This window comes from Xenopus tropicalis, chromosome 5 (genome assembly GCF_000004195.4).
Source record: "Xenopus tropicalis strain Nigerian chromosome 5, UCB_Xtro_10.0, whole genome shotgun sequence".
Lineage (NCBI taxonomy): Eukaryota > Metazoa > Chordata > Amphibia > Anura > Pipidae > Xenopus > Xenopus tropicalis.
Window position 1 is genome coordinate 118633525 of NC_030681.2, and position 14937 is coordinate 118648461.

The window sequence follows — 14937 nt, forward strand, 5'->3', positions numbered from 1 at the left end:
CTGGTTTGTGTCATGACAAAATGTCAATCCCCAGCATATACTTTCACCAGCTTCATTACTGAGCAGCATCTCCCTTTCAACCTGGCACCTCATTTACTTTCATTGCCACTTAGTCTCTCTGTAAAGCTGGCAGCCTGTAGATGTCTGTACAGCTCTTCATTTGCCCCAATAGTAGAATCCCTGTCTCTCATCGGCATAAAACCATGCAGTACCACCCCTTGTAGCTTATCCATAGAAATTGTCTGTACAAGAATTAATGGTACCAGGATCTCTAGCTTTCTGTGCATCAGAACTGACACCAAATATGTTGGAGATGGGTGACCTAAACGTGGCTGAACCGAGAGCTTGCTCTGATTCAGCCAGAGCAGAAGGCAGGATAGGCCACACACTTGCTGTTCATTGGCATCCTCTTATGAAGCGCTGCTCTGATATATGTAGCTCTTGGGGTAGGAGGTGAATAATGAACTCCGCCTCCGGCACTGAATGCACGGCAGGTCTGGTGGCACCATTTGGATCAAGCAAGTTCAGCAGATACAAAACTGCAGGGAGCCTCAGTGCAGAATATTTGGGGTTAACTGCTCTATGAACAAAGACACTAAGATATCCATTCTGACAGCAACACTGCTCATTGTAGTCTTCCTTTGCTGAGATGTAGGCAAAAACAATACAATCCCTCCTTACACTAACTAGAGCCTTTTCCTTCCCATTTCTAATGTTTGTGGCCCCTTTAAGTTTCCCCCGTGGGCAGCGATCCCCGGAATCCGTTGTGTAGGTGTTCATCTGCAATACTCTGCTTGCAAGAGCACACACGTGCAATATCACAACTCACCGCTTCCACACTAGATTTTATGCCAAACTTTTTTTTTTAAAAGCCATTTAAAGCCATTATTTATGTTTTAAGCAGAATAATGATCTGCCATATATTAAATCTCTATGGATAGTATGCCCTGCATTGCAGCACCATATTTTTAAAGAAATAAGATTAAAAAAGGAAAGTGCAGCAAACTCTAATTAAGGACCAGCTCTGCCCAGCGAGCACTTGTGCTAAGTATTCCTGGCTGTGTGAGAAGCCTGACTCCATGTGGGTGCTGGGGTATCGCTGGCTCTGCATTTTAGTACATCACATGAGGTACTGGAATGTCTACCACATATGAGAGCAATAAAATGTCCTGTATGTTTTAGTACATTTTTGTTATGGAGCTAACCTGTGGTGGTTAGCTGCTGCAGGACTTCCATTCAGTTCTACAAGCCACAATGTAAACATGGGGAATCGAGAAATAAAGGGTTAATGCTGAAGCTTAGAGCTGGAGGCAAGCTATGTAATAGGCCACACATAATGACACTACAATCCTAATAATTATCTGTAGGCCCTTCATTATGGAAGGAGTTACTGTATGAGACAGGCACCTAAGCAGCACCTTTGCCATTGCTACTTATGCAGATACCGAATAATAATGCGTAATGTTGAGTATTCTTTATAGGACCAATTACAACTTGACATTTCCCAAGCATTCAAATGCTTGTTTATACTGGTGTCTGCCATCTTGTATCCTCCTATAGTCATATCCTGGCAATATCACTGCTGCTGAAATGCCATTGGTTAAACTGGGTGGTAAATTTTCATTATGGCTGCTGAACACACTTATCCGTTGCATTTTAATTTGTGGAACCCTTGCTGCAAAAAATAGTTTGGTACATATTTTGTTGTATTATTGGAAATATAATTAACCGGAATGTCAGTTAACGTGTTCCTGGCGTTCTATTTTAATACAAGTCAAATTAACTGGGAATAATAGCTCTTTTTAGAATGACCATGGCTGTTGTGCGATAGTTGCATATTTTATTTCTGTGCCATATGACAGACATACAAAACATTAAGAATTTTAACTGACATCATGGTTTCTTTTGAATGGCACTTCTGTAATGACATGTAGTATTTGCTTCTGTTTGGGTCTTGTGTATTACGTACAATGTAAACATTCTCGTTCATTTGTCCATTCTTTCCCTGCACTTTTGTTACATCTGGGATACAGTCTAACTCGTCTGATTTAATATGCATTTAAAGAAATGCCATAAACTATTAAAACACCTTGTTTACAGACAGATGAAATTAAATTTATTCCAACCAAATATTTGGTGTGCGTCTCATTATTCCTTCCCTCCTCCATTTACTGAATATAGTCATGGATGCAGTGCAAACTGGAATTTAGACAGGTTTCAAGTATATCAACACTCAGTACACTAGTATGGAAACCCATTATCTAGAAAGCTCCAAATTACATGAAAGGCCATCTACCATAGAATCCATTTTAAGTAAATTCTTCCTTTTTCTCTGTAATAATACAGTATCTTGTACCTGATGGTAACTAAGCTGCATGAATTCATACTGGAGGCAAAACAATCCTATTGGGGCTATTCAAATGTTTAAATAATAAAAGATTCTTAAATCCAAGTTAAGGAAAGGACCCTTATCTGGAAAACCCCAGCTCCCCAGTCATAACTGGTTCTGTACCTGTATATCAAAGCTTAGTACTTCATGTAGGGAAACCCCCATCCCTACATAGGAATGCACCTTTATTTTTGAGTACCACAGACTCCATGGTTGGAATGAAGGGAGGAGAGCTGGGCAACTGAGAGGCTGATGAAGGGCAGTTGTACTGTAAGTGGTTCAGGCAGAGGATAAGTTGATCATATGAGCACACAAACAAAATGATAGACTGATGAGTAGGGGAATATCTGATATTTAACAGCATAAACTGGAGTAAAAAAATCTATTTTCCTGACCGTTCTACTGTGTGACATTTTAGGGGAGTGAACCAGTTCCTTTTTCTCTGTAATAATAAAACAGGACCATGTACTTGCCCCTAACTAAGATTAAAAAAAAAAAAAAAAAAGTTCAACGGGATTGTTTTGCAACCAATAAGGATTAATTATACCTATAAAGGATTTTTTAGTAGACAAAGTATGGTGATTCAAATTACAGAAAGACCCCTTATACAGAAATCCCCAGGTTGTGGGAACATGGGGCCTATACCTTTTATTTGGAAAAATCTGTCCCTAAATGAAAAATGATTAGATTCAATATAGTTTAGGTTCTGCCTGGGTCCTTAAATGGAAATGATCAGGAACACGAAATAGTAAATCTTCACTCCTCCCACTCTTATTTATGTGACATGAAGCCTATATTAATTTATTTGCATGATAGTTCCCCTTTAACAACATGACATGAATGTAATGTAGGTGGCCACTGAGTTTCACATTTCGGATGCAGTTGGTGCCAGCACGTTACGTGCAAGGCTTCCTGTAACAAGACCGGGCTCTATATAAATATGAAGTTTTTTATTTGTAGGTAAAGTGACATAAAAGCTTCTACTTTACCGAAACTCCCAGCACCAATTAAGAAACCAGCAGGTTTTAAGGCCAATAATTTCACAGTGGGATTACCCAAGGAAACCATATGTACAGTACAACCCCCCATATTACATCTTTTAGGGGACCATGAGATAAAAAAAAATGTCAAATCCAGGAAAATGTGTAAAGAATGCTTAAATGTCTAAGGTAAAACATCCTTACGATGAACACCAGGGGGCTTCTCAATGGTTTAATGCCTTTTGCAAAAGTACCACAAAAGGGAAGGTTCTTAAGGACTGGGATGGCTATTTGTCCGAGCAAATATACAGTTTGCTTCCTGAGGTGGTAGTTTGGTCAAGTTATGTCGGGAGCAAACATAAATGAGATATTGCTACCAATAAAGGCAGCCCTATAGAAAGGCTCACGCTGTAATACCCTAAAGCAGTGCTGTCCAACTGGCGGCCCGCGGGCCGCATGCGGCCCGCGGCCCCCCTCTGTGTGGCCCCCCACCTGTCTGGCTGCTTTGATGGCTTACCTTTGTGTAAGCTTTAAATGGTATCAGAACTGTAATTAACTGCCCCCCCCCCCCCCCTGCATGGTTCTCACCTCAGATTCAGGCTGTAATCAGGCTGTATTGTTTAAATATGTAATCCCCTGTACTGTTCACACCTTTTAATCTCTGCATTGTTCACCCCCTGCAGTGTTCACACCTCAGGCTCAGGCTGTAATCACACCCATTGTTCACTTCTTCACACCTCAGGAGCAGTAGAAACCCACAAATAATCCCTGCATACTACAAAAAGAACATATACTGAGGTGGTACTGCAATTAAAAAGTTTTTTAATATATAGTTATTGTGCAGACTGTAGGAGCAGTGCCAGCATTGTGTCACTGTAGGCTGCCTGTGTGTGAGCATAGGGCAAGCAGAGTATGGCACACACAGGCAGGGTAGGGAAGGCAGAGTATGGCACGCACAGGCAGAGTAGGGCAGGCAGAGTATGGCACACACAGGAAGAGTAGGGCAGGCAGAGTATGGCACACACAGGCAGAGTAGGGCAGGCAGAGTATGGCACACACAGGCAGGGTAGGGAAGGCAGAGTATGGCAGGCAGAGTATGGCACACACAGGCCAAGTTTGGCACAAACCAGCCAAGAATGGCACACACAGTGAAAGTATGGCACACGCAGGCAGGGTAGGGAAGGCAGAGTATGGCACACACAAAGGCAGGGTAGGGCAGGCAGAGTATGGCAGGTTTTTGCTGTACTACAACCATTAATATGGGTATGGTCATGTGATAACATGGGTGTGGTTTCAAGTGGGTGCGGTTTCAAAAAGGGGAGTGGTCAAAACTGGCTTCCATTATCGGCCCTCCACCACGTAGGTCGGAAAAATTCCGGCCCTCGGTACAACAGAAGTTGGACAGCACTGCCCTAAAGTATGGGCTTCTCTGGGCACTGCGGCTATATTATCCTCACTATCCCCGTCTGTCACGGCCCTAAATCGCTGGTGGCATGGCATATGCGGCGCCGAAATCCTCTCAAGGCAACTTCGGCAAATCGCCGCACTGCGTATGCCATACACTGGCGATTTACATTCTAGTCATTCTAGCCGGTGGGATGGCATCTCCCCGTCTGTCACAGCCCTTACTCAGTAATAGTAATTGAGTTGTGTGCTGTATATATTATAATCTCTAAAATCCTTTGCAAATGTAATGCTGGGAGTGTGATTATTTTATTGCAGAATTTTCATTGTCCTTAAGCACATGGGTGATTACACAGAATTCCACCAATAAGAATTGCAGGTCAATGATATGGCAAGCTTAGTTTCATCCTGTGCCGACCAATCAACTAGCAGCACTGATGTCATCCACATGAGACGCTTGATGTGTATTGGCCACTGCTGTGGGTGCAATGGTGTTTAAGAGAAGAGAACTCATATTAACATGGTCTGTGTAGAAATGCTGGTTGCACCCTGAGGGAGGGTAAAGGGGAAGGCCTTGGTTTGCACATGAATAGGGGTGAGTGGTATTTGCTTAAAACTACTCAAAAAACTACTAAAAAAATTGTGAATTAATATGTTGTTAATTGTCCACAATGCGACATGTAGAACCCCAAAATATGAATGGAGTAGCACAATGCAATGCAAAACTACTCAGCAACTATCATCTGCTTGTCACAGTGGAATTACAAATCAATATTTTTATGTTCATAATTCCCTCTCCTACTCATCTTCAAGTATCTGATTTAAACCACTGTCTGGTTGCTAGGGGTAAATTGGACCTTAGCAACCATAGATATGTTGATATTCTGAACTAAATGCTGCTGAACAAAAACCTACATAATTCATAAACCATCAAAAATGAAGATCAGTTCATAGCACACACCCTACTAAAGAACAACACCCTTAACATGGATTATATTGTGCCTGTGTATAGTACCAGAGTTTTGAGGGTTCAGGGCATGCCATGTCAAGAATATTTGTTGACCCAGCAACTCTTGCTGCATACAAGAAGGCTCAAGGCATGAACAACCTAGAGTAATATGAGATAATATACTGTATAATATAAGGCTGAAGTTCATTTTGTCTATTCAAAATAAAAAGGAAAAGCTGAATATTATTATTTTAGAACAGATGAAACATCCCATTTTGTGTGCATAGTAGTCATATTAACATAGGATATATATAGGGCGTGTATCTAATTCTGTCCCATTATCTTCTCACAGTCTTCAGACCTTCTCTATCCTCCTGTATCCCTTTTATCTTTCCACTATCCACCCTCAAAATGGCAAAAGGACAGTCTCCCCCTGGCTGGTCCTGATGGAGAAGGGCAAGTGAAGCAGTGCTGAGAAATGATGGAGACGGGAGGCAGATAGGGGCAGACAAGGGAGGAAGGCTGAAGCGAGCAAGGGTACATGAATGAATATTCCCAGGCAGGGGATGTGCTAATATGTAAACAGCAGTACAATGGGAAAACTCCCTAAATAAAACACTCACCACTTCAAGTGTGAAACCACATTTTATTTTTAGATTTCACTCTCAGTGATATAAAACAGGTGAACTGTACATACATTGTGCCTTTCTACATCGGTAAAGTAAGCTTGCGCTTGAATAACAGGATAAGTGTATAAGCTTTATTCCTATAGTGCATGAATGCAGAGAAACTGTACAAATGAGAAAACAGAAAAAAAAAATCCCATATATATTCTCTACCAGAGAGGTTTTTATATAGTATGAACATAACACTTCCGTTTGTTCACGTCTTAGATTTTCTCCAGTTCATTCCGTACGGATAACTATACTGAATCATAAATAATCAACAATGTCAAGTAAGGTTTTTTTTTTTCTATGAAAAAGATGTTTGTATTGTTATTATATCATCTATTTGCGTGTGGCCTCTTCTTGCCCGTATCACTCACCATTGGGGCTCTTGTGGCTTCTATGTCACCAGGACATGTCCTCAATCTCATTTACACAACCTATAGTAAAAGTCATACAAGGCCTTCGTTATTGTTCCAGCCATGTCAGCCCCAAGGCCAATGTGCAAGTCCTGACTGCACCAGGAGTTTGGGATCTCAGAGTACCATGCAGGTGTTGCTGGTTCTTATTGCCCTGGGTTAGTGTAGTGTCTAAAAAAATACAGGGCTGATTGACTTGCTATTCAGCAGCTCCATTCAAACAATCGATATACTAATTGTATAAGAAGCAGTGTCGCATCAGAGATAAAAGGGAATATTATGGAGCAGACAGCCATTATAAGAAAGTTGAGGATTTTTCTGAAAATAAATGTGTTATTTCTCTAAAGTCATAAATGGCTTCTAACTGAGATAAGCAAATGGCAACGGCTTTTGTTTACTGACATATTCATGTAGTAATGCTGCCAGTGCGTGGCTTGATCACACAGTATTCCTTTCCCTGGACTCCCTCTCCATGTTGTGCTGCAACTGAACTACAACACTTTCTGTGTTGTGCTCCTCATCGCTGCTGTCAGAGTCATCTTCATCATCGTCATCATCCTCATCTTCGCCGGAAGACTCCATCATGTTTTGTTGTGAGTGAGATTCAGAGATAGCCCCAAAAGACTGGGTGCTGGCAGATGCCATGGGGCGGAGCAGTGGGGTGTTTTCTGAGACTTCATTGTCTTCTTGGCTGCTGTCTGAATCTGACTCTGAATCTCCTTGAGAGGGGACAACCTTCTGCTTGCACACAGGGCATGTCTTCTTTGTCTTGGTTAGCCATGGGTCAACACACTTACAGTGATAGGCTGTCAGAGACACAAAATCACATAGGGATATGGCAGAAAAGGAATAGCAGTGCAATAAAAATGTCTGTGCAGTAGATAATGACAGGTAATAACTACATATACCATAAATAGGATTATACCACTGACTAATAAGTGGTACATACTAAAAAGTCATTACCTGTAGCAGTTAACTGAGCTGCATTCTCTGGCTTAGCTGATGACAAGAACTTGCTCAGTCAAGGTTGAGGCTGCTGGGGCTGAGCAATGTATAAACTAGTGTATCACATTATAGCAATTTAGAAAGCCAGCCATATTGCAAACTGAGCTGCAACTGGAAAACCATTTGGGAAACTGAGAGTAAGAGGGTAAAAATAAATGAATGCTTTATTTACACTAAAACTAAAAAAAAGAAAAAGTAATTGGGGTCATTTATGAACACTGGGCAAATTTGCATCCAGACAGTAACCAATGGCAGCCAGATGCCTGCTTTCATTGTTCTACCTGCAGTTGTTTGATAAGGTTGCTATGGGTTACTGCCTAAGTGCAAATTTGCCCAGTGCCCTAAATGAGTCCCAATATTATTTGAAAACAATTTGTGAAGTGAACTGCCCCTTTAAATCTAAATGTATATTACATGTGGATTCCCATACATGCCTATGGTGCTGTAAAGAACTCAGGGATCATCTGGCTGCTTCTAGAGCAGCAGAATTGGGGCAGGGAGTAAACACTAAATAAATCAGAGCAGTGACATGTGTTTGCTAACAATGCTGGCGTGACCTTGCCCTTATGAGCGGCCTCTGCCAGGGCCTGCGCTTCTGTACTTACCATGTGAGCAGGGGAGGATTCTCAGCTTATCCCCTTCCTCGTATTCATCCAGGCACACCGCACACACATCATACTCATCTCCTGTAATACAAGACACTACTCAGCAAAGCCTGGGGATTATTAGAAGCCTTTTGCATATTACTTTCCAAGCAAACCTATCCTACTTTATACATTATTTTTTTTTACATATTTTTCGGTTTGAGGCAGCTGTTGTCCCTGCTAGGCATAAGCTTATAGGCCAAGAAAAGGCTTAATCACTAAGAGTGACCCCCAGTATAATTGCTTGCCTCAGAACCCCTTTCCTTCACCTCAAAGTGAACTTTTAGTATTTTATAGAATATAGGCCAATTCTTAGCAACTTATCAACTTGTCTTTATTATATATTTGCTGTAGTTTGAGATATTTGCCTTCTGACTTTTTCCAGCTTTCAAAGGAGGGGGGGGGGGGGTCACTGACCCCAGCAGCCAAAAAACTATTGCTTTGTGAGGCTATAATTGTATTGTTATTACTTTTTAATTCATTAACTTTCTATTCAGGGTTCCTCTATTCATCTACCAGACTCTAAATCATAACACTGCATGGTTACTAGGGTATTTTGGACCAAAATAGCAAGATGATTGCTGCTGAAATTCCAAACTGAAGAGCTGCCGAACAAAAAGCTAAATAATTTAGAAATCACAAATAAAAAAATGAAGACCAATTGCAAATTGTCTTAGAATAGCACTCTCTACAAACTAAAGAGGTTGTTAACCTTAAAATGAACTTTTAAAGTCCTTCTTTTGAAGAAGGAAAGACATCTATATTTGCTAACAGACACCCAATCATCCCCAATGGTTGATGAATATAAGGGCTAAACTTCAGTTTTGAAGGATGTTGATGGATCGACAAAACAAACCCTATGAGCTGGATGTAGTTGCGTGGGTTAAAATATAACGGATAGACAAATCTGATGTGTAAACTACATAGAGCATTTGCCATCTGACACAACAGCACTTGGAAGACCAAAGGCCACAATGTATAGCCACATCTTTTTAACTGGCTTTACAAGCTCCTCCCATTTAGCTACTGGAGGGGGGGTCATCGGTTGTAGTTAGCTGGGAATTTTCATACTGGGAACAGCATTAAAAGCAGTAAAATCCAGCAGAAAATAACACCTTAAGCAAGTGTTATATGGCTAAATATAGGGACAGGGGCTGGGGAACAGACCGGCTGCATGGAATATTTTCCTTCTTATTCATTACAGGCAAGGAAGTAGAATTAGTAAGGCATGTAAATATTTACATGTATGGAATCTGCTCGTGCGGTTGCATGGGGTGTTACCATACATGGAGACAACAAGTGTGTGTTCTGCATGCACATACTGCCATTACCTGATGGAGAGACTATATACCTATACATTTTATTGCCCAAGTGGACTAGATTCTATCTAAAGACTGAATTGCATTGATATGGTTCCCCCGAGCTCGGTCAGGGTTAATGAAGTAGCATCACAGTTTTACACTGTTTACAAGTTTTCAGAGAGGAAAAAAAAAAACAAACAAACAGAAGCAGATGAGAAATCCTGACGACCAGCCAACAGGCAGATAAGGCTGCCATTTCTAAATTGCTCCTTTAAGGAGAAGCCGACGTCAAAAATATGTACAGCAATTAGCAGATTAGCACTATTCTTTCCAAACGAAGCATCTCTAACAGTGCCAGGAAATAATCTGAGGAGATGTTATGGCACCACAACATTCTGAATGTAGCAGATAAATTATTATTGAAGGTAAATCGTCATTTGTACAAGAAGGCACCCAAATATTGGCAAATGTTAAATTATTATTTTTCACAAACAGGTTTTCGAGCTCTAAATGGCTATTTAAACGTAACTAGAACAAGTTATCAGCTTACCTTTCTTAAACTTATGTATGGGAAGCTTTTTCAGTTGGTCTTTACGAAGTCTGTTTCTCCTTGCCCTGTGCCGATCTTGCACAAACTTAGTGATCTACATGGAGTGAGCAAATACAAGCCAAAGAAAGAGACTGGGTCAGTAACCATATGGATTCTAAACATTATCTTTCCCTGCTACAACAACACTTTAATGTTCTGTAAGACTTAAGGAAGAAGCCTGAGCTTAAACAATGTCATGATTCTCATGGTGTAGTTTTATACTATATAACACTGTGTACTGTGCAAATACATTTTTCTATCACTTAAAATGTTATTTTTTATGCATGGTCCTGTGCTTGCAGAGGCAGCCACTTGAGCATCATGCAAGTACTTTCAGGCAAATATTGCCTTAGCTGTTACATTCCTATCTTCCTGTTGTCCATAACAGCTCTTTCTCGTGCTGGGTGCTATTCTGACATTTGCCATTAGGTGGCGCATGTATGTTTATTCTGCAGTGCAGAAGACCGAGTTAATTCTAAAGCTGGCCATACACGTGGCGATCTGACGATGATCCGCCACACACAGTCAGGGCTGAAACAGCAGATAAGGAGGTAGAAACAATAGGATTTCTACCTCCTTCTGCCGATTCAGCCCTGACGGCAGATTTTGGTCAGGCGCCTTCTATGGCGCCCGATCAAAATTTTCTAACCTGGCCGATCGGCAAGTCGTCCGATATCAGCAGGCTCCTGCGATATCGGTTGACTCGCCGACATGCCATACACGCACCGAATATCATACGAAACGAGGTGCGTGTATGGCCAGCTTAAGACGCAGAATGCTGAAACCAGTGCTTTTTGCAAGGGTGCCAAAAATAACAGCTTATTTCCTCCAGAAATTTTTTTTTTACTAGGGCAGAAAACAGACATTGCCCTCCTAGTGTTCAAGTCTGTAGGAGCAGATTTTTTTATTTCAGACACTTGAACAACGTTAGCGCTGCGTACTGCTGGTAACAACATCAATGACATTTGCCCAATACCCTCAACTATATTCAGTATTTTTTTTATTTTATTGTCCCTCAAATGACAACCCCAAAATTGTTTGGCCTATTAATGAAAATAGAATTATATGCAACTTTCTAATATGAATATTTAAGAATCTTTTTAGTGCTTTAAAAGTTATTTGTAAATGTACCTGCTGTTAAAAACAGTATTTGCTCAACTCATGGTTATAACTTCCAGTAGTGTGCGCTTTTATTATGTATCATACATGTTATTTCCTCCATTTGTCTAATGTCATTGGTTATAACTTTTTAAACAATATTGCAAAATTAGGCAAAAAATTATTTTGTGGGTTGACTTGTCCTTTAAGGATAAGAATAAATCCACCTACTAAATTGTATTGCTTTTATTTGCATTCAGACCCTATCCTATCCACCATCCATTCCTACTTTTCAAATGCTGCTCGAGTAATTAAACTATGAGATGTGATGCCGGCATAACATAACATGTCAAAAAATATATTAAAAAAAAGTTGTAAAATGAGAACCACTTGCAAATTGCCTTACAATATCACTGCCTACATTATGCTAAAAAGTACATTTTAAAGGAACAGTAATACCAAAAAATGAAAGTGTTCTAAAGTAATTGAAATATAATGTACGTTGCCCTGCAATGGTAAAACTGGGTTTGCTTCAGGAACACTACTATAGTTTATATAAATAAGCTGCTGTGTAGCCACGGGGGCAGCCATTCAAGCTGGAAAAAAGAAGAAAAGGCACAGGTTACACAGCAGATAACAGATAAGACAACATTGTATTCTTCAGGGTTTATCTGTTAGCTGCTATATAACATGTGCCTTTTCTTATTTTAAATGGCTGCCCCGATGGCTACACAGCAGGGTTTATATAAACTCTAGTAATGTTTCTGAAGCAAACACACAACTTTTACCAGTGCAGGGCACCAGTACATTATAGTTTAATTTCTTTAAAATATATAAATTTTTTGGTGTTACTGTTCCTTTAAGACCAAAGTATCCTTTTAACATAATGAATTTGAAACATGCTTTATAAATGTGGATAAAATATATCAGTTATATTTTGAATCACTGTAAAATTTTCTTGGCCAGAACAGGAAAAAGTAGTGCCAGCGCTTACAAGGTCAAATGACAGAGAAGTCATGCAAACAGAACATATAGTACATGCTAACATACGGTACATGCTAACAGAGTGCAAGTCACTATACTTACCATAAAGATGACAATTAGCACAAGGCAGATTCCCACTATGATGAGGAATGGTATCAAGTAGTATTCCAATGGCAGGGTGAGATCAGGGACTAGCACAATATAGCCACTATACAGAAACAAGAAAACATGTTAAGGCTAATGTCCCACGCAGAACTTAAGGCCCCCATACACGGGCCTACTATAGCTGCTGATATGGGTCCCTTGGACCGATTCGGCAGCTAATTGGCCCGTGTATGGGCAGAACAGAGCAGCCTGGCAGACCGATATCTGGCCTGAAATTGGCCAGATCTCGATCGGCCAGGTTAGAAAATCCAGTCGGATCGGGGACCGCATCGGCTCGTTGATGCGGTCCCCAAACCGACTGTCCCATAACCACAAATGTAATCCGATCGTTTGGCCCCAGGGGTGGGTGGGGCGACATTGCCAAGCGAGCGATAGATCTCTGCTACCGCAGGTGACTAATCTTTCCTAAATGCCTTTCCACCAGCAACAAAGGGAATCGCCAGTGGAAAGGCCGTGGGTGACTAACCTTCTGCATGGGCCTTAATGGAAAGTGCAATTTTTACCTGAAATTTCAGGCAAAAATCATTATTGGATTTTTTAACACAATTCTTCCTGCCAACAATGGGGATGGTAAGCAAAATGCTATGTATTTTTAGAATGTACAGCCCAACAGACACCTATTATCATTGCTTTGTCTAGAAGCATAAGATTGTACACACTAAGGAGCCTATTTATTATGCTGTGTAAAAAACAGCAATAAAATTTGCCACACACAGCCACGCTTCACTAAGTACATTTTTTTACATGTTTTTTCTTCCACCAAAACTCATGTAAAATAATGGAGTAAAATCTGGAGTTTGGACTGTGAAATTAGCCATTTATTTTGCATAGCAACATTGTTTTTTCTGTGAATTTAATTTTACCCAGCATAATAAGTAACCCCTTACATAATAGTCAAAGCAAACATACAGCTCACATTCATCATCCAGTTCATCCTTTTGCTGAAGAGTACTCGGACTAATTCGGCTATGGTCAGACCAGGATAACACAGGCTGAAAAACAACCTGACCACTCACCTCTGCTCTGTTGTTTCTGCACCTACAGGCACAGCGGTGGCCTGGGTACAGACACAAGGAGTGGATTTCAGGATGAAAATGCATTCTCTGTAGGATTTCTGCACAGAAATCAGCTGACCATAGCCTAAATGTATGTATATGTACAGTCACTAAGAGCCTTTCCTCTGGTGCAAATAATAGATTGTCTCTACAGCAGGAGATTTTTACTTTACAGGTCATTGCAGGACTTCCTTGTGTGCCTGCTTTCCTATGCTTTTTTTAATAGGAACAATCAGTGCATTGGCACCAGACACCAGCACCCAAGGCCCTAAATATGTTGTTTATATATATATATATATATATATATATATATATACACACACACATATATATATATTACTTTTCATTATACAGAAACTTTCTGGATTGATGAGCTTTGCTGAATATTAAGAATAACGGAATACTTTACCCCTTTTCCCAAGAAAACTCTTCCTTTAAAAACCGTGCTGAAGACTCCCCAATAAAAACAGATGGAATGTCTATCTGCTTCAAAATATCAACTGCAATTAAGAAAAAAAAATCTTGGATTTAAATACTTGCATGTTGATCTTTGCAGATTACTGACAACATACATTTTACAATAGTTTCCATGAAGGCAGATAATGGAGGCTGTAGGCTTAAGCTTCTACACATGATTTATCCATCAGCAAAAATTTGGTGCTATATAAATAGTGTGTAATGAACAAATGAATAAATAAAGAATTTAGAAATACAGCATGTGAATGGTATCAGAGCTTACAAATCCCAGGTAAGGTGATAAAACTATTACAATTTGAGCCTATGGCCTGTGTCTGTAAAAAAAAAACAAGGTATAACACCTCTCCTAAACAAGGTCAAGATGTCCACTATAACACAATGCTACTTCCAACTGAGCCATAGGCTGCCATGTTTTATTGCCTTTGGGGCTGTGTGTCATCTGCGTTGTGGTAGAGAAATATCCATGTCAACATCCCTCCTTATTTTGGGTACTCGCAGTGAATAATAACACCCTTTGTGCTTTATTAATCATAGTAAGACAGTAAATCTAATGCTCAAATTGTGCATAAGTGTTTTTTCTGGCCCTGGCATTAAATTTGCTTTCTTTTTAGCAGGCACAAAAAACTTGTGGAATAAGCAATGATATCCACAATAAAAAAACCACAATTAGCTTGTCTGGGATGTTGCCTTCAAATCTAGAAGTAGATTTTCTGCTATGTTTGCTTGGTTTTATCAACCAATGTCTGGTAAATAATGTGAAAAACTGAAATATAAAGTAAGCTGTTCTTTAAAACTGTAAATAAATAAAAATAA

General features: G+C 40.1%; 1 protein-coding gene across 2 annotated transcripts in view; it reads right to left on the bottom strand.

The window, feature by feature from the left end:
• Window positions 1-6348: 6348 nt before the first annotated feature.
• rnf13 (ring finger protein 13) overlaps window positions 6349-14937 on the bottom strand; it is a 38308-nt gene continuing 29719 nt past the window's right edge. For both annotated transcript variants that reach the window (XM_012962915.3, NM_001008014.1), the window contains 5 exon segments: window positions 14057-14147; window positions 12530-12635; window positions 10307-10400; window positions 8417-8497; window positions 6349-7612 (listed from right to left, as the gene is read on the bottom strand). In XM_012962915.3, the coding sequence (XP_012818369.1) occupies window positions 7245-7612; window positions 8417-8497; window positions 10307-10400; window positions 12530-12635; window positions 14057-14147 (740 nt within the window). In that variant the 3' untranslated portion in view covers window positions 6349-7244.